This window comes from Sipha flava, unplaced genomic scaffold, assembly GCF_003268045.1.
Source record: "Sipha flava isolate LNK unplaced genomic scaffold, YSA_version1 230_pilon_pilon, whole genome shotgun sequence".
Classification (NCBI taxonomy): domain Eukaryota; kingdom Metazoa; phylum Arthropoda; class Insecta; order Hemiptera; family Aphididae; genus Sipha; species Sipha flava.
In genome coordinates this window covers 3,977-26,595 of record NW_020272867.1, presented here as the reverse complement: position 1 = coordinate 26,595, position 22,619 = coordinate 3,977, and the positions used below count along the sequence as shown (strand labels likewise).

The following is a 22,619-nucleotide window of genomic DNA, read 5'->3' as shown; positions in this document are numbered from 1 at the left end:
TAGTTATATTTATTAAAATATTAATTTACAAATATTATGGTGGTGTGTATACACACATTACTCACCGTATTTCTGAAAATACACAATATTTTAAGAATTTATAATTATCCATAGAATAGAAACGAAAAAGCGTATTATTATTTATAGCTGATAACCTGATTTTCCAAACTAAATAAATAGATTTTTCATAAACAAATTATAGATTTTCATATATTAAATTAAATTTTTAAATTCTATTTAAATAAATATTTTCTGATCATAGTAAACAATTTTCCAAGATTTTTTGACATTTTCCAAGGGGGGACATGTCCCTCCCTTGCTCCTCCATATGGGCACCCTTGGTTATGTGTAATATACATTTGATGTTTCTGTAGGAACAAAATGGTTAAAGCAAAAACAATAATAAATTAATACGATAAGGTATAATTTTAAATGTTTGCCAATTTGATATCAAAAATAATTAAACGCTGATGTTGAAAATAATATTAAAATGTATTATATTATTAATTGCTCTTAAAATATAACATTTTAATTCATATTGTTTAAAAGTTCCAACATAAAATTATTTTATCGACGTGAACAAATATTATCTTAATTTTTTTAATTTCGAACGAAAATATAATTGCTTAATGTTTTACTAACATCAATAACGTTTATGTTTGTGTATCTGTGAATTTCACAGATTTGTAAAGTATCGAGTGTTAGTGCTGCAGCGCCCCCAGCGTTTAAGCGTTTAATAGTTAAATTACATTTTTGGTTGTAGTTTACATATATCGTGCGCAAAACATAAAGTAGTGTTTACACGCGGTTAGTGCTCGACCAATTTACTAGAACAAGTTTAATAATTTAGTAGAGGTTCGTGTTCACACGTAGAAACATGAACCAATGAATATTAGTAGAATTAAAAAGTGAACTGTACTTATATATAGGTATCTGTTTATTATTTTGTTAGTTTTTGAAAACACTTTTTTGAAAGTTAATTAATTTTTCATTTTAAAACTTTTATTATAAATCTAGTATAAAAATGAGCAAAAGAAAAATGTACAATGAAAATACTACAATTATTGGAAATATTATACTTATAAGAATTAGATTTTTTTCTTAATTCTTGTAAACAAGTTGAACGAACATTTTTAATTTTGATTTAATATTAGGAACTCAGACATGTTCATTGTTTCTGTCAAAGTTCTATATGCACTATATGCACTGTCGCTACATTATTTTTGTACAGTGGATTATTGACATTCCAGACGCGTGATTCCTATATTCTTCAACGAATTTCACCGTTGTATTTTCATTCTAATTAGTTAAGATTTTAACAAAATAGTTCCAGTGCTCGAAGTGGGGGGGATACGGAGGGATGGCATCCCTCTACTTTTTTGTATTTACAGTTTTCATCCCTCTACTTGTTTTGTCTAAGATAATGCATTCCTCCTAAGGCTTGTATTTTAAAATTATATACTTATTATCATTTTAATATTTATAAATAAGAAATTATTTTTTTCGATGAAAATAATTGTTTTTAACATTTAGGCCCGGGCGCTCGGTTTATCATGTTGTTTAGTATAAGCCGTTTCGCATTCCGTATTATACCTGTATTTAGAGCCACGGACTAAGATAATATACCTTATGCAAGGCCGGATAAGGGGGCGTCTAGGCCGGGGTGGTAACCTCGAGGCCCTCTCGAGTACCCAAGTGAAATGGGCCCAAACAATTTTAAGTCGATACATATTTTTATCATACTAAAATTAGTAGTTTTATAGACATAAATTGTATACACCTATTAATTTTATAATTTTATAATGCAATTGATAATTTGTGAAATAGTTAAAAAAAATGTATCGTTCTGCAAGCGTAGCGAGTTGCTTTGTAAAGCATGTTTTCTCAAAAGGACTTCTATACAATTTCAGCCCAGGGGCCTATAGATGCTTAATCCGGCCTTGACCTTATGTGAACTATAAAAAAAAAAAAATATATTATAGGTACACAAGGTGTGAGGAATGTTATGATGATATCAGGAAATCTGAATTGTAAGGCATCCCTCCACTTCTTGAGTCATTTCGACCATTAAATAGCTTGTTTTGGAAAATATTTAAAAATTTATTTAAAGGAATATTTAACTGTAGTAAGCAAAAAGTTTAATTGAAAACATAAAATATAATTTGATAATATGATAACTCCAAATATTATCATCACTCGTGATAATACTGATGTTAATTTTGTCTGCAATAGGCCTCTAAAAGACAAATACAGTGACTCGGCTTAGTAAATGGGATCAGTTTTTATTTACTCGACTAAAATGTTTACTAAATCTAGTACTTACTAGAATCATTAGTTGACTAGCTAATGTATCCATAATAATATCCACATAAAATCACATTATTTCAATCTCATTTATTATTTTTGTTCGATAACGGAAAACCGAGGTCGCACAAATTTGGAAAATTATCATACAAATGCATACAAGTTTCATACTATGTATTGGTGAAGACAATTTTCAAAAACTTCAAATAGGTAGAGCCGGGGTGATGTACATTGTCAGTATTCGTTTGGTACAAAAGCGAGTTCAAGTAGCAAGTCCAACTCGGCCAAGAAAATATAAATATTTTCTAGTAATTCGAATAAAAATAACTACGAGTGAAACTAGTACTGGGATTAGTACTAAATATTGTAATCACATTTTTTCAAGTAGAAAAATTTAGCAACTTACTTTAGTGACTCGGCCAATTACTGAACTCGTGTGAACTCGGCTTTAATAGCAGTTGGTTCAAAGTCTCAATTACACATACGTGATAGCATGATATATTGCACGAGACGGTTGACTGTCGCGACAATATTCAATAATGAACGCACTTGCGTTGTAGAGACACGGGTCTAATATCGGCTATTGCTATGTTTCGTGATTATATTTCTTCACTCTATCCAGTGTATATGATCCAACTATATACATTTATGATACTATAACACCACAGAACATAACATACATTTTATGTAAACAGTGATATTACTAAGCTAATATTATGTTATTTTTTTTATAGTTTGCAACATTACACAATTTTGTCTTCAAATTAACAAAAAAAAAGTCAACCAATTAAATTAATTTAATCAATACAACTGGTATCAAAACTACTATACTATTGTTTATTACTATTTACTAGCGTTAAATAATATTCTGTTTACATAAAAATTTACCGAATAGTTTTATTCTCGGTGTAAATATTCGGAAGATAATTTTTTATTGAAAAATAATCGTCAATATTTTTGATTTTTTTTTTTTTTTTGAGTTATTTTATCCAAGGAATACTTAACTGGCTGATCGAAAAACACGGTCTAAAAGATATCAATGTAAAACTATAAGAGTTTCACATGTTCAATAATAGGTAGATATTAATTAAAATGTTAACACTATTTGGTTTTTTCAACATTTTTTGATTAAGTATAGAATTTTAAAAATTTTCCTTCGATTTTTATTTATTATAATTTGAAATGTGTTCATGTAAAAATTAAAATTAAAAAAAAAGCAAAATTAGAGATCATGCATTCTTATATAGGTATACAAAAACACATACAATTTTAGAATACAATCACAAAAACCAAAATAATAGTAAAAAAAAAATAAAAATCTAAAAATGATGGTGCCTCGGCTTCAATCATGAGAGAGTGTTTAATGGTAGGCCGATGTTGAATCTAAACATTTATTTTGGTCATGGCCACTGAAAGGTATAACAAGGCTAAGGTCAAAGAGTATTCCAGAAACGCCTAGTGTGCAACTCTACAACGTTACATTATTAACATTAAACAACGTTAAATGTATACAATGCCTATAGTACTATATTATATAATACATAACTCTTAGATGCAATGCTATTCTATAGATCATTATATCATATATAACTATACAGACATAATTACAGGACCGTATTTAGGGGGAGGGGCAAGGGTAGATACATGCCCGGGGGCGTAAAGTCTCAGGGGTAGCAAAATATTTTACCAAAATTAATTTTAAAAATTATGTACCTAATGAAAAAATAAAAAAAAGAAAATGGTATGTTTTACTATGTTATAATCTGCAAATTAAAAAAAATATATTTTTTTATTTAACTATTTACATTTATAAGTTATATTTTAATAATAAAGAATCTCGAATATGGACAAAATAATAAGTGCTATTTACTTATTATTTTATTGGGGGGAGGGGGGCATAAATTATATGCCTGGGGGCGCCAAATTTTTAAATACGGACCTGCATAATTGTATTATTCAAAAAGCATAAAAAATATATTTAATAGAACCTTGTTGACTATCAGAATTTATTTATTCATATGGCAACTATTGGAATAGTATAGCAGGATTTATAAAATTCAAACGTATTCACATGAAATTAATATCCGTTTATAATAAACCATATAATAATATTATTCTACTATTTTTACTTGGTTATCATTACTAAGGTTCATAATTTATGAGTAATACCTTATCTCACATTCAATCGCTAGCATATTTTAAACCATCCAAATGTTGATAATAAATCTCAAAATACACTAATCACTAATATTCAAATTATAATTTATATAACTCTTCGAAACTAAACTTAATAGAAATTATTTATTTGTACAGACTTAACTGCTGTGGTATTCCAAGTTGCTCAATACATTTTTGCATTGGCGCTTACATCGATTGATACATTTTTGTCAAACATTCGCTCCTAATTAATGGTGTCCTTGTCCACTATTCAAAGACAGCTGCGATTCTGCCTGACGAATACCAATCTATCTAATTATCTGGAATTTAATTATTATTTTTAATTATTATTTTTAATTATTCTTACATTTATTATTTATCTATACCTATTTAACATTTTACAAAAATACCCCCTTAGTCGACCGAGACAACGATAACGTAACTGTGTACATCAAAAACCTAGTTTGATAGGAATAGAGAATCCATAAGAGATGGCAAAAAATAAAGAATGATGGGACGAAATGTTAATTGGGGCAAAGGACCTTAAGGGAATTGCAAACTATGATTTTCTTTCTTTTTCTATCACTCGCGCAATATAGGGATTTAAACGTTTTCTAATTCCAATGCATCGATCAATCTATTAATGCGATAAGGATTTTGAAAACTGATTTAAGTTCGTCTCTCGACTTTCCCACTTTTTTTTTTAAAATGTTGTGCTTAACATACACAAAAATTAATTTTTGTTAATTTTTATGTTTCTAATATATTTAATTCTGTTTTGTGAAATTTTGGGAAACATAATCAAATGAGTGGGAAAGTCCATATAAAGAAAACTTTACGACGAATTTAAATCCGTTTTTAAAATCCTTATTGCCTCAATAGATCGATCGGTACGTTGGAAATAAAAAACATCTAAATCCTTATATTGCGCGTGTAATAGAAAGAGAAAAAAATCATGGCTTACAATCCCCTTAATGACCTATATCAAGCCAAAAAAAAATGTACATGTTAATGATATATATTTTGATCAATTTAAAGTGTTTTTAATTAAAGTAACTTTTAATTTACCTAAAAAGTATAGTAAATGTACCTAACTAAATTATTGTTGCGTTTCACACATAGGCAGATTTATCCATAGACAACTAGACTCATGCCTAGGGCGTAACATGTTTCGGGGGCATAGCAAATTTTTAGTGTATCAAATAATTCAATTTTTATTTATATGTCATTATTATATATTATTATACTTGATACAATTAAAATAAAAAATATTTTTATTAAAAAATGTCATGTTCTATAAATTATTTACATTGTAATTATTAGTAAAAGTTACTGTATTTTGAATTTAATTATGTGTACATATCAAATATAAGAATAGAATTATAAAAATCAGATGTTCATAAGAATAATAAATAATATAATAGACAACACTACAACTGTGACGCCGTCGATGCGGCGCCGTAATATCTTACTTAGATAAGTGAATGATAAGAAAGATTATAAAATAAATACTACAAGAAAAAAATATAAAACATTTTTCATGACGGATCTGACTCTAAAAAAGTAAATTTATCGACACGAGACAGTTTTAAAATACCTACAATCCCCACCTTAGATATATTGCTTTGTGAACAAGAAACTAGACGACACATTTATGATATTTTCTATTAACCATTTACATTTTTAACACAACTTAAGGAATTGGACAATCAATAAATCAGAAAATCAGTTAAATCCCTTCGAGATATTAATACAAATAATGTAGAATTCAACAACTTCATAAATGAAGTTTTACGTTTAAAAGCTCATATTGATTTAAGTTTTATTCGGAGAAATGCAATTTGCTTGGAATTCGACTAAAATTTGTTTAAACTACATTTTTGTATGATAAAAACCTAACAAATATTTATCCAAACATAGAAATAGTATTGGTGTATATTTTTACCTACACAAGCTGCCACCAATTGCTCAGCTGAAAGGTCGTTTTCATGTTTGAAAAGAATAAAAAAATTACTTATATTTTACTTTAATACAGCCAGCATGGTGATATGGATAGTGAAAAGGTGGCCGCCTCATAGTTTTTTGGGGGGTGGGTGGGCAAGGCTGTATCTAAAAATTTTGTTCGGGAGGGGTTCAAAACATGTATATTATAATTTTATTGAATTAAGATTTTAATTTTTGATATTTGGTTAAAAATAAGACAGAAAAAGATTTAATCTTCTTTTATTAAAATTAATATTATATTTTCATATGATATTATGATATAAAATTTAAAGCAGTCAATGATTAATTGGAGCTTAAGTCATTTTTGACTGAAAATATTTTTGTTGGTATTGAAATAAATAAGTATTTTAAATATTCATAAAATATTGAAGAAATTTCGGGGGGGGTCCAGACACCCTGGACCCCCCCCAGATACGGCCATGTGGGTGGGTGTCGACAAAATGTACTTGCCTCTGAAAATTGTTGAATTCGCCACGCCACTGAACACAGTAAAAATTGATTTACTTGCGATTCTGAACATTGATAATCAAATAACTCGTCAGTTATCATAAAATGATATCATAAATAATTTTTTTACAGATAAATAAAGACGCAAAATGATTTAATTGTATACCAATTTACTCATATTATTACTCATTGATTTTTTATTATACAGTAATTGTTTTAATCAGAGCCGTGTCTAGGGGGAGAGTGCGAGAGATGTGTATGTACTGGACGCCAAAAACTTTTTCATAATCCAAGTAATATTACTGAAAGTTAACCATATTATTTAATTTATAATATTCAATACGTTCAAAACCATAGTCTCAACGCGTAATCGACTTCATTAACATAATCCTGATCGGTGGTCTTGCTAGTTTATTTTTAGTATTGGTAATTGTTTTTTCCCTGAAGAGGTTGTCGATAACAAATTAACAATACGTAACAACACTAATGAATTTAATAACATAAACGAATATCGACTTGAACGAGTAGTATAATTTTAATTTGAACACAATTGAATAGGTAACTAATTATTTTTCATCAACAATAATTTAAAGGTAAGTCATTTTTTGTGCAATCCATTAAATTTGATTTGTTAATACATTTTACCGATTTAGTATGATAATTATTATCTACATGTTTTGTTCTACCTATACAGTTTGAGTTACATTACTTATATTGTTCTTTATTTGATTTATTTTATTAATTTATTAAATACAAAATAAGTAGTTATATAGAACGCCCTATTCTTATGTAGTCTCCTTATATTCTATAGATATAAAAATATTTGGTAGAGGGGGTGGGGGCTCTAAAAATGATTCTTGGCACCGGTCGCTAATTATACTAGGCACGGCACGGGTTTTAACTGGTATGTGTGTAATCATTCGACTATAAAATAATGCATGAATCAACTATAATTATGTATACCATTCGATTTTAAATCATTTTAAAAAATAATAAATGGCGGCTCTTTCGATACCTGCACAGACGACACAAATCAAACAATAAAGGAAAGGTCTGACCTTACAATACTCCATCGATATAATAAATAGGTTACATCTTGAAAGGATCAGTTCAAGGTCCATCCTGCCACACGTCCCTATATAACGGGGATACACAACTAGGTCCGATGAGAGGGGGGGGCAGCTGGGGCTGTAGCCGGAGCCTCACCAAGTTCACTACGTCTCGGTCATGGTGTCGAGCTATTTATTAATCACCAACATGAATCGTACAAATAACCTACTCAAAAAATTATAGTGTATGCTGTAAAATTATAATGAGTCTACAATAAAGTGAACACTATAATATTGATCTAAAACGTAGACAAATAACATTTTCAAGAAAGACCCATAGGCTATAAATAATTATTTTCATTTAGTCTGTGGAATAACAATGACTGCGATTACATTATCTCTTTGGTATACGCATTTGAAAAGAAGACACTGGATGTCAGGATATCATCACTGGATACCTCGTGTGAGAAAGGACTGGATTTATTTGTCCTTGGGGTCCTTGATTTTTATCCACGGCCCTGTACATAACTCTCTCCCAAAGCTCTTACCTATAAGTCACTGATGTGTGCATAAGGGGCTCTTGATCTTAGGTCATCAGTGCGTTTGCACCAATCGTCAGATTATGATTGAAGTTTCGTTTCAAGCCATTTTGATTATACTAATAAATTTATAAAACAATTCAGTAATTATAAATATACCACAGAATAGATAGTACCATATATTTCCTGAGTCGTCACAAGGATAATGATCTATGGCAGTTACAACATAATAGAACAGACACTCAATCAGCTTTCGATTTGTGTATATTTTTCTAGAGGCTCGACATGATTTATCCATATCAAGCAACGTTCCGGCGTCAGAGATATATGGATAATAAAATTAATTACCTGTAAACCTTGTCGGCACTCTGCGGCAGAGTCTCTGCCGATCACGAACTAAAATATCTTGTCCATGCCGCTGATTATCAATGAAAAAAATGATAACAGAGGATTTCAAGGTGAACGAAATTATTTTTCGGTGAACAAAGGAATTCGAATAACGCTTCTATTATATTCTACGATGGTAATTATATAGTTAGTTATAAATGGTAAACGTTTAAATAGTGTATCTTCACTGGTTCCTTTCATATCATATGTTTGACGTTTGATTCGTCTGTAAACGGTTATGATTTTTGGCGGTATTATCCCACGTGCATTTATTTTATATTTTAGTATTATAGGCAGCTTCAAAATGGAGAGGTGTACAGCATACTATGTAATGAAAATATTTGAGGAGTCAATTTTTTTTACAAAAAACAATTTAAGTAAGCCTAACATCACATCTGAAAATAATAATAATAATAATAATACATTTTATTTATAGCTTATGTGTGTTTACTATTTTCAAACCAATATTCCTAACCTCACATTACCAAAAATTATGATAAAGATAAATGTGTATGTATCGTCTGCTCTTGCACTGTGTTGCACCAGTAATATTATCAGTTTTAAGTTAATACGTCCATATTATGTAAATGTTTGTACTCAACTCTTACTTTATTTTTATTCCGTTATTACAAATTTTGAACACGTGACGTTTGTATTGACCGGAGTAACCTGTTTTATTTACAAGTAATATCCTAATGTTTGTTATTTGATAAAAATTAATAGCTACATTTCGCGCACCGTGCCAATGCCGTATAAAGTACATCACCTACTTTTAATTGCCAGTTGGTATTCGTATTATAATTTATTAGGTTTTTTTTAGACTCTTTTTCTTTATGTGTATAATGTAGATCTGGATAAAATGTAATTTACATAATTGAAAGAGTATATGATTTATTTTACATTAAAATCAATGTAGGAGTTTTTCATTACTTACAATTTGAATTCCGTCCGTCAGACGATGATGAAGGTTCATTAATTGACAATTTCGGTACATGAAAAAAACTAGTATTCAAAATACTTATGATTGGTCTTATTTTTTCTACAATGTAATTCAAATAGTATAAAAATATTAAAATCTGTTGAAAATGTATTATTATTAAAAAAATGTGGATGTTTATTTAATTACTATACTAAACAAAATTGTACACACAATTGAACTGAAATATTTAATTTTATTTATGTTTTTCAAGTGGATATTTTATCCTGTATTCAGTGTATGTTTATAAATCTTCCCAAGATTATGCTAAAAGTGTTAATCTTTGTCGATTGAAAAGCTATTTTGTTTTAATTAAATATCTTTAATCGGAATTAAATCCTCCATATTGGTCTATATATTGTGTTCAAATTTTGACTTAGTACTTAAGGTTTTATCACATATATAATAGTCATAAAGTATTCGATATTAAATGTAATCGTATGATTTTTATAAATATTTTAACTCATTGCTATATTTTAGATTATGTATTTGACAAAAAGGTATTTTAATTCATTTAAAATTATTTTTCAGGTAGTTACTAGTTTTTCATCAAAATATATTACAATGTCATCTCAAACATCTAAATCTGATTCTTCCAAACAAGAAACAGTTGATTTAGGAATTTATTATTTGGACTTAGTAGAATGTCCATTGAATACCGATCATAAGCTCCGACGCCATAGATTGCCGTACCATCTGTTAAAATGCAGAAAGAATTATCCAGATAAAATACAATGTCCTTACGGTCACTATTTTTATGTAAATAAGCATGAAATGGCAAGTCATTTGCAAACATGTCCAAACAAACCAAGGGTTGCTCAAGCCGAAGAAATGCAACCACATATGATAGAAGCTCAACATGCCAGAAATAAAAATATTATCAGAAATTATGATGTGGATAACTATAAAATTGATGAGCCCTATTGGGATTAAATATAATTTTTATATTAAATCTAAACTTCTTTTTATTTTGTCAATGACTAAAAAAAAAAAATAAACAATCAAAGCAGTTGCTTAACTTTTTTATGAACAAAATTACACTATTCCAATAGATCAAAATGTTTTTATTCAAACTTAGTTCTATAATATAGAATGTCTGTATCAAAGAATATATTCCATGTTGAATAAAAAATAAGAATTTAACTATAACTATACATATTGTTTTTATTTAGCATATTGTACATAAATTTATATATAGATTTAATAAATAATACATTTATGATGATCTAATTCAGTGATTCCTAAACTGTGCCCTAGGGGCACCACGACCATTTTCTAAGGGCACTGCGGTCTACGTACGGTTCATAACAAATAGTTTAAAATGTATAAAATTGTTTTTCTTTTTATAAAAACTTAATAGCAAATTATGTAATATTTTCTATTGTATATTCGGATATTCTAATTTTAACCTTATAATAATTTTAATCATAATAACAATAATTTTTATTTATTTATTTTTTAAGTTTAAAAATGCATTAATTTATAATTAAGTTAAATTTTAATAAAATTGGTTATCAATAGGTTTTTTTTTTTGTTCTATAATGTAATTCACAGCAGGGCACTGTGGGTAAATTTGGTCCAAGAAAAGGCACCGCTGAAAAAAAGTCTGGGAACCGCTGATCTAATTAATTGATACTATTCAGAACCATTTCTTATATGGTAACAACAGGATAACTCTAATTTTTAATACCGGTGCAACATTAGTCAAAATTATTTGTTATAATTTTTTACTTTATTTTTTAGACTGTGTGAACATGGAATATATAAATGAAGTTATAAAACTCAAATAATTTTTAATTGAAAATGTTATATCGATAGTTAATTCATCTTAAGGGGATCTTTAACAAATTTACCAAAGTTTTTCTTAATAATTGCAAAAAACTGGCGTAGTTATTAATGTACAGTAAAATTGGCAAACCAGTTTTCGATAAAATCTTTTTTTTTTTTATTTTCATCATAACACAAAAAAAACAATAATCGTAGGTATACAATTTTCACAAAGTACTTATATCATTATTTACAATAGATGACAATTTGCAAAAGATTATTTTGAGCTATTTTTTACTTTTTTTTGAAAATATCGATAAATTATTTTAATAAATATGTCCTTCAAATATGAAACAAATTTTTTCATACATATCTATTACTAATTAAAAAATTGAACTTAGTAAAAAAAAATAGTCAAAATTCTTAAAAATATCAATTTTTAAAATTGGATAATGATTTTTCATAACATTTTCTTCATAGTAAAAAAAAGAAAAAAATTCTGGAAAAGTTTCATAAACCTAATAAATTTAATTTTGATGAAATCAGATACTTCAATGAATTTCAGTTTAACATATTATTAGTTTTTTAGTTAAAGATATTTCATTGTTTCAAAACATTTTAATGAAGTATGTCATCTTTATAGGCATTTGAAATTTTTGATATTCCAAAAATTTTGTCACAAACATTAAATGTTCAACCTAATTATTTATAAAATTGGTTTTACTACATAAACCATCTTCAGAAGTATAAACTAATTTAACCGGTTTCTTTCATTCAGCATTACCATTTAAAGAGTATTGATTTCAAATTCAAAAGACCATGACAGCAATGCCACTTAATCATTCCAGTATCTCTTCAATTGTAAAGTCTCATAAATTTTAAATTTAAATTTATTTGAACCTGGTTGAATTAAGGTAGAAACTATAATGCACAACAAAAAGTTATGGCTGTATAAAAGTTATAACTCTGATAGGATGGAATTAGATTATTCTTAAAATATAGCCAATAGTCTATGAGATGTTGAGTTAAAAAATAACACAAAATAAAGAGTGACATGTAATACCAAAAATTATAAATAATATGCAGTAATTAAAAAACATGGTTCAGTCTATTGTTTAATGACAATACTAATTCAAACAAACCATTTTGTAGGTCACAGGATGTTTAACAATACAAAATAATTGTTTTTAAATTATATAATTAAACCTTGAAATTATATGATAAATGTACTACTAAACTTATAAATATTTGTACATTTGAAAAATAAAACTATTATTCACTTAATTATCAGAAATCTTAAAACAATTTTTTTTTTTTAGTAAATAGTTTGTTAATTTTGTACATTTTTTAAGAATATTACATATTATTACATTAAAATATAAGAAATGCATATGTATTAATTAAATATACTTATGTTATATTATATATAAAAGTAATAGTGATAAATATTCGGGATACCCATAATTATAATTACTTTATTACAAAAATTACAATTTTTTGTGAATTGACATTTCTTTTCATTTTAAAAGTCTTCATCATCATTAAGATCATCAAAATCTGAAAAACATGTTAACAGTTTATCATATATTATGACTTAAAATTACAATAACAATAATTTTTTCAAGATTAATAAATGAAATTGAAACTGATGAATAAGGGTTTGGATTAGATTTTTAAATATTAATATATATACTAAAAACTAAAAATAATTTCTATATTTATTGAATTTATGACTTGAATATTTATATTAAAATATAGTACATTATAGTATCTTAAAAATTAAAAATGTATATAATTTTATAAATAATTTTTTTACTAATTAAATTATCCAGATTGCAATTGATGACAATAGGCATTTTTAAATAAATTATGGTCAATGCAGTTTAAAATCAATTTGTCTCTATAGAACAATAATTTAACAAGTATATACAATTACAATAGGTAATATTAAACAACAGAAATATAGCAGCATAAAAAAATAGCTGATCCTTATTTAACAGTGTCGGCAATATATACTTAATATAGAATGATATCAAATCATAAAAATTGATCATTGAATAAGTCGCTTAATAGTTGTCATTCCATATGAAATAAAATAATTTTAATTTTATTTATTTAAAATTATCATACATTTATACTCAATGAACAGGATATCTGAAGAATAGAAAATATAAATTAAATTACCAATTGTATTGAAAAACAAAAATTAAATAAAATAGTAGTTTATGTAAAAGGTGAATGGACCAATGATGCCCTGTGGTCAGAAGCATACACAGACCTATTTTTCAGGGGGTTCCTACAGTACTTTTGTGCCTTATGTTAATAAATTATAACAAAACCTATAGGTATATTTAATAAATTATAACAAATATAATTAAATAAACATAACTTTAATTTTTTATTTAATATTATGATATATTAGTTCCAATGAATTTATTCTTCAATCCTATATTATTTTTCAGATAACTTCAATTATATATGATTTGTACTTTTGTAGTCAATTGTAGCTGTTACATTATCATAGGAAGTTTTTGCACGAATATTTAGTTTTATTTTTTCTATTACGAAACATAATTTATTTTATGTCAGCAATTTTAGAATAAATTTCATTCAATTTGAGCAACATCAATTAAAATATAGGTTCCTTACTCTTACACATACTTTGTAAGGCCCCATTTTAAACATTTCAGAGGGGTACCGAGGCATACCCAACACTCTATGTGCACACACCTATGACAGTGTTGTATAGAAGAAAAAATAATTAAATTCCATTAACGATAGCACTTGTACATAATAAAAACTTCATAAAACTACAAAATTAATTCACTGTAGGATCCATAAACAAGTCATACTAACATTTTCAAACATATCAACATTGTTCAGGAATATTTTTGTTTCTCAAAATGCTTACCATTATAAAAATCGGCCTGAAGATTTTTTTCATTCATTTCAAATACAACATTTCCTCCACTCTAAAAACAATAAATCTAATTATTTAATAATGAAACAAAACATTAAGAATTTTTTATTTATTTATTACTTCATCATCCATGTCCATTATAGCACTAGTTCCTTCGGGAAACATTTCATCGGCAACTATTCCAGGCTTCATGGTTGGCTTGATGATATTGCTCACAATGAATCTGTAAGCTTAACGTTATTATTATAAGTTAATTAGTCAATGCATAAACAATGCGGTTATTAGAGTATTTAAGAAACAATTACATTGATATTTATAACGGTGTTATCTTTGGCTAGACCTTGATGTTATCACCGAAATGTTATCTATTCCCATAGATAATAATACAGACCTATTAAGTACTTGGTTAATAGGTCTATGTAATAAAATAATGGATAGGCCCCGATTTTATTGGTATAACAAGGGGTCGTTAGCCGGAATCGGAGAGAGACTGATTTCGTTCATTACCTATGTCTATTCTATAGATAAAATAATCTATTCCTTGGTTATATACATATATATATATAATGATCTATTTCGTTAATAATGATTAATAATGACATATAAAAAAATATGTTGGAATATCAAAGACATAATATATTTATTTTGATATGTCTATTAATAAAAGTTTTTTATTAAATCAAATGTAGTAGTAATATTAATGTAGTATATGTTTGATTTTATTAATATTTCTATCGATACGTCATAAGAATAGCGAGAATAGACATTAATTTGAAAGTTTCATTGTTGAAAACTGATACCAAAAGTTACATTTCAATTATTTGATGTTTCAATAGTACTCATCACTATGCACTTATATATTGATCTACATTTTTGGTGTCTGCAAATCGTAGAATTATGATGATATAAGTTAAAATATAAATAAATACATAAATATGTTACTATTATGTCTTTGCAGCAAACCATAAACTGTATTATATTTAATTATGCAATATATATCACTTAAAAACAAGTTATATGTATCAAAAAGTCGATGAAAAAAAAAGAAAACTTGGTATAAACATTTTCAAAGTTTATTATAACAGTAATATCAATTTTTATAATTTATATATTATACAAAATAAAATACAATACATTTGGCATTCAACTTTTTTTGGGTTTATGCTCAAGCCATGCATTGATTTGTTTCATTCTTGCCACCCACCAATCCTTTTGCTCCTTACATATATCACTATATTCATCTACACTAATAAAAAATAAATAAAATAAATATCAAGGTAAATAAATTTATAATTTTAATTTCAAAAAACATGTAATTATAATTAATAATAAAAAAGTACAAATAATACAGTTAAATTTTAAGTGTATCCTGGTGAACATACGTTTCTATAAATGTATCAATGTCAGTAGCTAACAATTTCCATGTTTTGTTTTCATCTAGAATAGCTACAGAGGTTAGAGCATCTTTAACTTCTTCTGGAGGTGAATTAAACATTTTCCCAATATTTTTTCGATTGACAATTTGTTCTGAATCCAACATATGAATCTAAATAAATTTAAGCAGTAAATGATGAGTTTTAATAATGAAAGAAAACTTTCACATAAACTAAAAAAAAAAAAAGAAAAAAAAGACTATAGATATTTTATTATAAATTAAAACACAGCAATTTAAACTGAATGCACTCGGGGGTTTAATAATCAATAAACATTTTGTAATATTTTGTGGTCAATATATATAGTCAATTATCATATTTTTAGTATGATATATACATTTTACTTTATTGAATTTTTTTAAACTGTTCATATATACATATCATGTGTATCAAATATTTTTGTTAAACATTTGATGTACAAGGCAACTTTAATTGATTTTTATATTAATACTTTATAAATAAAAAAAAACCTAATAAAACACTAAGACATTTTGTTTGTATAAAAATGGAAAAACATACATGTTATTTTAAGGCAAATAGTTATTTTTTTTAAGTTAACAATATATTTCTAGATCTATTTCAATATTCTTTTTGACAAATAAGTTAATAGTCATAACCAAGACTTATAACTTGTAGCATTTACATATTTTTTTTTGAGAGGTCCTAAAAATACCTATGTGAGCTATAAATTAGTTTCCGATAACTAACAAGTTAAGTTCGAAATTTTACGTTGCATATTTTTGTATATTTCAAAGTATAAAAGCTATTTTGCTGACTTATTTTTACATATTTAAAAATTTGTTTGCTATTTTGCTAGTTTAAGTCTTTTTCAGTTCCATAGCATAAAAAACATTTTTTCTTAATAATTATAAGTAATTATAATAGTATTAATTGTTTATGTTTATAATTAATTGTTCTTCTTTTGGTTTAAATTATATTTTTATTTGTATCATATAGCGACAATCGGTATTTTAACAATAAGAATTTGACATTAATTTTTTACATAATACATATATCTTTTTTCGTATATTTTTGTATTTTTAAAGCATATTTAAGCACTTATGTAAATATTTTTATGAGCATATTATAGGGCTTATAACTACCATTTTTAAAGCTATAAATTATGAGGCCTGGTTATAACTTATGTTTATTATTTTTTTTTTAATCACAAATATACACAATAATAGAGTAAATGCAGAATAAAATAATTGTCTAGTTTCATTCAGATTAATTAAAACATCTTATGCCTCATTTTATTTTTCGTCAAAGATATAGATTAGGGAATTTATTAAAAAAAAAAAATATATACATATATATGATGGCATATTCATTTTTTTCTTTAATGAACACAAACATTTTTTGAATATTATATTTTCCATTTATTATCTATTCAATATACATTGCATTATTCTATATATTTTTAATAAGAAACTATTATTAAGAAAATATAAGTAAAAATCAATCAAAATAATTAAAATTAAAGTAATATCTTACGATATAATCTCTAAGAAAACGCATGACTTCAAAACTCAAGCCAAAATGAGATGATATGGTATTTTCTGGGTAAAGTTCCTCACTCTTAATAGTCCAATGTCCACGAATCAAAAGAGCAATTTTTCTCAAATTGGTCAAAATTGTAGTAATACTTTCATTAGGTGGAACACCACATTTCTGTAGGAGATCTATTAATACTTTTGTAGATACCATTTTTGCTAAAAAACATAATTATTTTCAATTAAACATACTAGAATACATTATTTAATACATTTAATCAATAATTTAGATTTTATTTAAACACTTTTATAGATGTAATTTCATAACTTCAGTAAACTAAATTTACTCTCAACAAAATAAAGTATAATTCTTTGCATATAGCATATAGGATACACTATTTCAGAATAGGTGCAATTTTCAAGTCTATTAAATGTTTATTTCAGTATTAAGAAATTTTTTCAAGTATATATGTAATGAGCAGTGTTGTGCAGTTATCACACCTACTGAAAAATTGATTTTGTAGCCTTTTTCTCCTGTCATTGTTCTAGTTGCTCTACAGGGCTCTACACCAGACCAACTCTACTGGAAGTGAAGTTCATACATGTGATAATTCTCTACTTAGAGAAGGGGATACAACTGATATTCCACTTTAGCCTTCCTAGTAAAAAATATATCAACAAAAAGATTTCTGACAGTCATTTCAACAGGAAATTTGAATTTTTTTTATGTATATAATCTTTTAAAACTATAAAAAAAATATTTTTAACGAACAGATACATAATTAATTTTTATAGTATATACAGAATAAATGTTGAAATAATATGTTTTTGAATTATCAAAAAATGGTAAAACTAAAATACACTACAAATTTACTATGTGGAAGAACTAAACATAATAAATTATTATTAAAAGCCAATAGCTATATAAATATAATTAAGAAAAACTTACTATTAAATAAAAGTATTTTTATCTTATTTTCTAAGGAATAAGATTTTATTTTATTATAAGATAACTGGCGTGCTCTAATAGGATTGATGTTTTCAATATCATTTACTTTTTCGTTTAAAGTGATTTCTTGAACAATATCATTTTTATGTGAACTTCTTAATTTTGGTAACTTAAACTTATCCAATTCTAACTGAAAAAAAAAATACATAAAACTGACTAATTAATTTTTATTTTATTTTAAAACCTTATAACCAAGAGAGAAATGTAAGAAAAAGAATTAAATATAACAGTCAAAACTTTTTAGACATAAATAAATTACTGTGAATCAGAAATATAATAAATTGCAGGCAATGTCAAAAATATACTTAATATATTACAGAAGAACATTCTACATTAATTCATTATTTTAACTTAAGGTATAATAAATGTATATATAAATTTCTTTAATATAAATATACAAATAGTATAGTAGAATACTTTTTGTATATTTGGAAATACAATATATATATATATATATATATAAACATCAATGTAATTACTCTGGAGAAGTATTGACCATTTGGCACAAAATTCAAATTTATCCAAGGTTCCATTGCTCTCTGTTTAACCATCTCTTGCATTTTTTTCTTTTCACTTTTTTTCCCAGGTCTATCTTTGAATTTTGCCATTATTTGTTCACTTTCTTCTTCCTCTTCCTCAGACACATCTTAAATATTAATGATTCAAGATTAATTAAGTTTATTTCAATACTTTGAAATCATGATTTTTACCATTTGGGTTTTGGGAATTATTTTTATTATCATTTTTTGGATCTATTTTATCAATGTGATTCAATTTAGGTAACATATTTAATGTGTTCTTAAGTGGACACAAATGAATACTTTCACCAGAAGTATACATAATCATATCCGTAGTATTTGATGATATCTTGTGAGATTCAAAACTTAATTGATCAACCATACCACTGAATAAATAATAACTATTATAAATATTATCATACAAAATTGGACTTAATCAACTTCTTTCTAAAATACTGGAACCTAGAGACCAGAGCTTTACTGGATAATCAAAAAGATGGTTAAATGAAAAATAAACTTTTTTAAACATGCATACACATTATTTATTATATTTTCAATAATTATAACATGCATTATTTTTTTTTTTTATAATTTACTATATATTTATTTAATACCCCTACATTCAAATATTTAACAATTATTTATTACATATTTATTTATAATTATAAGATTAAAAAGTTGGTTAATTTTTTTTGTTTAACCACATCTCATGCTTTTTTGGCTGTCATATATCTTATACTTCTCTCACGAGTAATGGTGGTTAATCTAGAAAAACGGTTTATGGGGAGACAGATAATCATGGTTCTACTGTACTATATAGATATCATTGATAATGAATATATAATAATTGGCAATTATTGTTTGACATTAGTAGAATAAATTGTTAGTTCATTCAAGTAAGATTTCTAATTCTCATATTATAATTGACCTAAAATTATATTTGACAGATAATCTTTTATTAATTCACTCACCTTGGAATTTAAATGTTATTAAATTATATGTTGTATAACTTAGACATTCAACCAATTAAAGATAAATACTAATAAATATTCATGAATATGATATTTATATTTTAATGTTATCATGATTTATCTTGAATTTAAGTACATATAGTTATTATTTTTAAATTTAAATATTAGCATAACTACTTATTTCTACAGTTAAATAATAATTTAAGTGTTTATGGTATAGATATCAGTTAGATTGATGTTAAAATGTCCTAGTACTAATAAGAAGGAAAGGCAGAAATGTATATAATTTATGTTGAGCACTGAAAGGTTGTTCCAAAAAGTGTTTAGAGAATCACAAATCAGTTTTTGAATGTTGAATGAATACAGAAAAGAAGAAGTTAAGACAAAATTTGTAGGCTTAGAAGGGAAGGATAGTGATCAAACCTAAGGTGGAAAAAATAACCTTATATTTTTGGAAGATCCAGTTGTGAAATCAGAAATTAGTTGGTGGCATGAACTTAAATTAAAGAAGAATGCTCAGTAAAGTCTTGATTTCCCTAGATTATATTAAGCCCTTTTTAAGATATATTATAATAAAATAATTTTATTTGTGATTGTTTTGAATAGTGTGATAAAGTTGAATGTATGTAGGGGGAAAAAAAGTGTTCTACTCTTAAGTTCTTTCAACATTTTGAGCTCAAGCTTTATGCACTCGAAGACCCTATTTTCATCCATAGATAATGTAAGATGGATGATAAGTGTACTATGTATATATTTGTTATATAGTGATAAATGTATCGGTATAGAAAGTTTTGCTAGTGGGAAGTCTAATACACATCTAGTTATTTTTTTTTTCTATAATTATATATATGTATATAACATTATTATAACATTTAGAGTTATAAATTTAAAATTATTTATCTATAAAATACTAGAAGTTTGTTGTTGTATAAATATATAGTAACCTGGGGTAGACGCTTTTATCTTTAGTAGTTTTATCGGTTTCCGCAACCAATTCTTGCCCATGTCCTTTATCATAATTTATATCAGTATTAAGGGCATAAGATACTTCCAATTCTTCACATTCTGTCTTATATCTACACTGTAAAAATAATATAAGAAACATATATAACAAATATAAAATAATAGAACTAGCTAATGTAAAATTATGACAAAAACATTAGAAAGACTTACTTGGGTGACATTTGATGTCAGCAACTGATCGTTTTTCAACAATCTTGTAGGATAGTGTAACAACAATAAATGTCGTAAATCATCACTCAAAAAAACCGGTATCTGAAAACAATTTAATTAATATAATGAACACATTATGTGTAAAGAGAGGTTAAATGTCACTTCTTTAATAAGTTTATCATTCTCCGTTTCAGCATCCATTGCAGAAAATGCAATCAATATTAAAAAAGATGTAAAGTACTTCGTTTGAAAGGCAACGGAATTGCAAGTAATAAACGCAATATCATAACGTTCACCGCACATCACCGCATGTTCATGATAACGCTTATCATTTTTCAACATATATGTGTGTAGAAACAATGGATTTAAATTTAGTAAAAAATTTAAAATAAGATATAATTCACTATAATTTATAAATAATACAAATACAAAAATTAAAATACTTATTCTTAATCTTATTTGGGTTTGGTTTTAATTGGTTATTGTCATAGTAGTTGGTCATCACTTTAAGCGCGTTTGTTAATTTCTTTTCTACATCATCGAAGGTTGTATCTTGAGCTGTGATTGCTAGATCGTCTGCATATAAAAAGTGTTTCGTGTCTCTCGGGGTTGGCTGGTCGTTTGTGTATAGGTTAAAAAGCATTGATGCTAGCACACTGCCTTGTGGTAAACCGTTTTTTTGGATTCTCCATCTACTCCACTTATCGTTCAGTTTTACCGTAAATCGACGGTTTTGTAGTAGTGAAGCAACTATTTGAACGAATTGCCAGTCCCTGGTATAGTGATACACTTTTTGTAGCAATTTATTATGGTTAACCGTATCGTACGCTGCTGTTAGGTCAACGAAAACCATCCCCGTTATCTTTTTGATTTCGAAACCGTCCTCTATGTGTTGACATATGTTGAGTACTTGACCTGTACAGGCCTTGCCTGGTCTAAAGCCAGCTTTTTCCGGTATCAGCATTTTGTCTAATTGGGTTTTAATGCGGTTCATGACCATTCTCTCATATAATTTATAGTTGTGGCATAACAGTGATATTGGTCGGTAACTTTTTGGATCACTTAGATCTTTTCCTGGTTTGGGAAGGGCTATTACTTTAGACTTTCTCCAGCTTTGGGGTATATGTTTTCTATGAAGACATGTGTTTAGTAGTTGGAGTAGCCATCGACTCGCTACTAGCCCGAAGTGTATAATTTGTTCTATTGTAATTTCGTCGTACCCAGCCGCTTTCCCATTCTTCATTTCTTTCAAGCTAGTGATGAATTCATTTATTTGGAAATCGTGGTTGAAGATGTGGGATTCGTTGTTTTTGTCTCTTATGATTTTATCCCTCTTGATTTTCCTTCTGGGTTTACCATTCTTAAGTAATTCTGAGGCAACCTGATTGGCAGTGACATTTATACAGGTTCTGTGGAAAGTTGGGTCTCCACTGAACTTTTTTATTAGGCGCCAGGCTTTCTTGCTATTTTTG

The 22,619-nt window shown here is 26.7% G+C and overlaps 3 protein-coding genes across 6 annotated transcripts; 1 reads left to right on the top strand and 2 right to left on the bottom strand.

Annotated features, from left to right (window-relative positions):
• Window positions 1–8,982: 8,982 nt before the first annotated feature.
• On the top strand, window positions 8,983–10,821 carry LOC112683598 (gametocyte-specific factor 1-like). 3 transcript variants are annotated; one of them, XM_025554696.1, is made up of 2 exons: window positions 8,983–9,264; window positions 10,395–10,821. In XM_025554696.1, exon 2 carries the CDS (start codon window positions 10,428–10,430, stop codon window positions 10,794–10,796), a length of 369 nt encoding a protein of 122 aa, XP_025410481.1. In that variant the 5' UTR covers window positions 8,983–9,264; window positions 10,395–10,427; the 3' UTR covers window positions 10,797–10,821. The 3 variants fall into 3 exon arrangements, with proteins under 3 accessions (XP_025410481.1, XP_025410480.1, XP_025410479.1); XM_025554695.1 differs by lacking the exon at window positions 8,983–9,264 and adding an exon at window positions 9,386–9,571; XM_025554694.1 differs by lacking the exon at window positions 8,983–9,264 and adding an exon at window positions 9,386–9,669.
• A 2,227-nt stretch (window positions 10,822–13,048) lies between these two features.
• On the bottom strand, window positions 13,049–14,958 carry LOC112683601 (COP9 signalosome complex subunit 9). Of its 2 annotated transcripts, XM_025554699.1 has the most exons (4): window positions 14,856–14,958; window positions 14,671–14,780; window positions 14,542–14,602; window positions 13,049–13,187 (listed from the first exon to the last, which is right to left on the bottom strand). In XM_025554699.1, exons 2-4 carry the CDS (start codon window positions 14,740–14,742, stop codon window positions 13,153–13,155), a joined length of 168 nt encoding a protein of 55 aa, XP_025410484.1. In that variant the 5' UTR covers window positions 14,743–14,780; window positions 14,856–14,958; the 3' UTR covers window positions 13,049–13,152. The 2 variants fall into 2 exon arrangements, with proteins under 2 accessions (XP_025410484.1, XP_025410483.1); XM_025554698.1 differs by lacking the exon at window positions 14,856–14,958 and having other exon boundaries at window positions 13,050–13,187; window positions 14,671–14,849.
• Window positions 14,959–15,651: 693 nt separating this feature from the next.
• On the bottom strand, window positions 15,652–21,463 carry LOC112683604 (DNA-directed RNA polymerase III subunit RPC5). Its single transcript, XM_025554702.1, has 9 exons — window positions 21,310–21,463; window positions 21,148–21,249; window positions 20,919–21,055; window positions 19,196–19,389; window positions 18,965–19,131; window positions 18,426–18,615; window positions 17,478–17,695; window positions 15,933–16,096; window positions 15,652–15,796 (listed from the first exon to the last, which is right to left on the bottom strand). Exons 1-9 carry the CDS (start codon window positions 21,448–21,450, stop codon window positions 15,694–15,696), a joined length of 1,416 nt encoding a protein of 471 aa, XP_025410487.1. The 5' UTR covers window positions 21,451–21,463; the 3' UTR covers window positions 15,652–15,693.
• Between the last annotated feature and the right edge of the window lie 1,156 nt (window positions 21,464–22,619).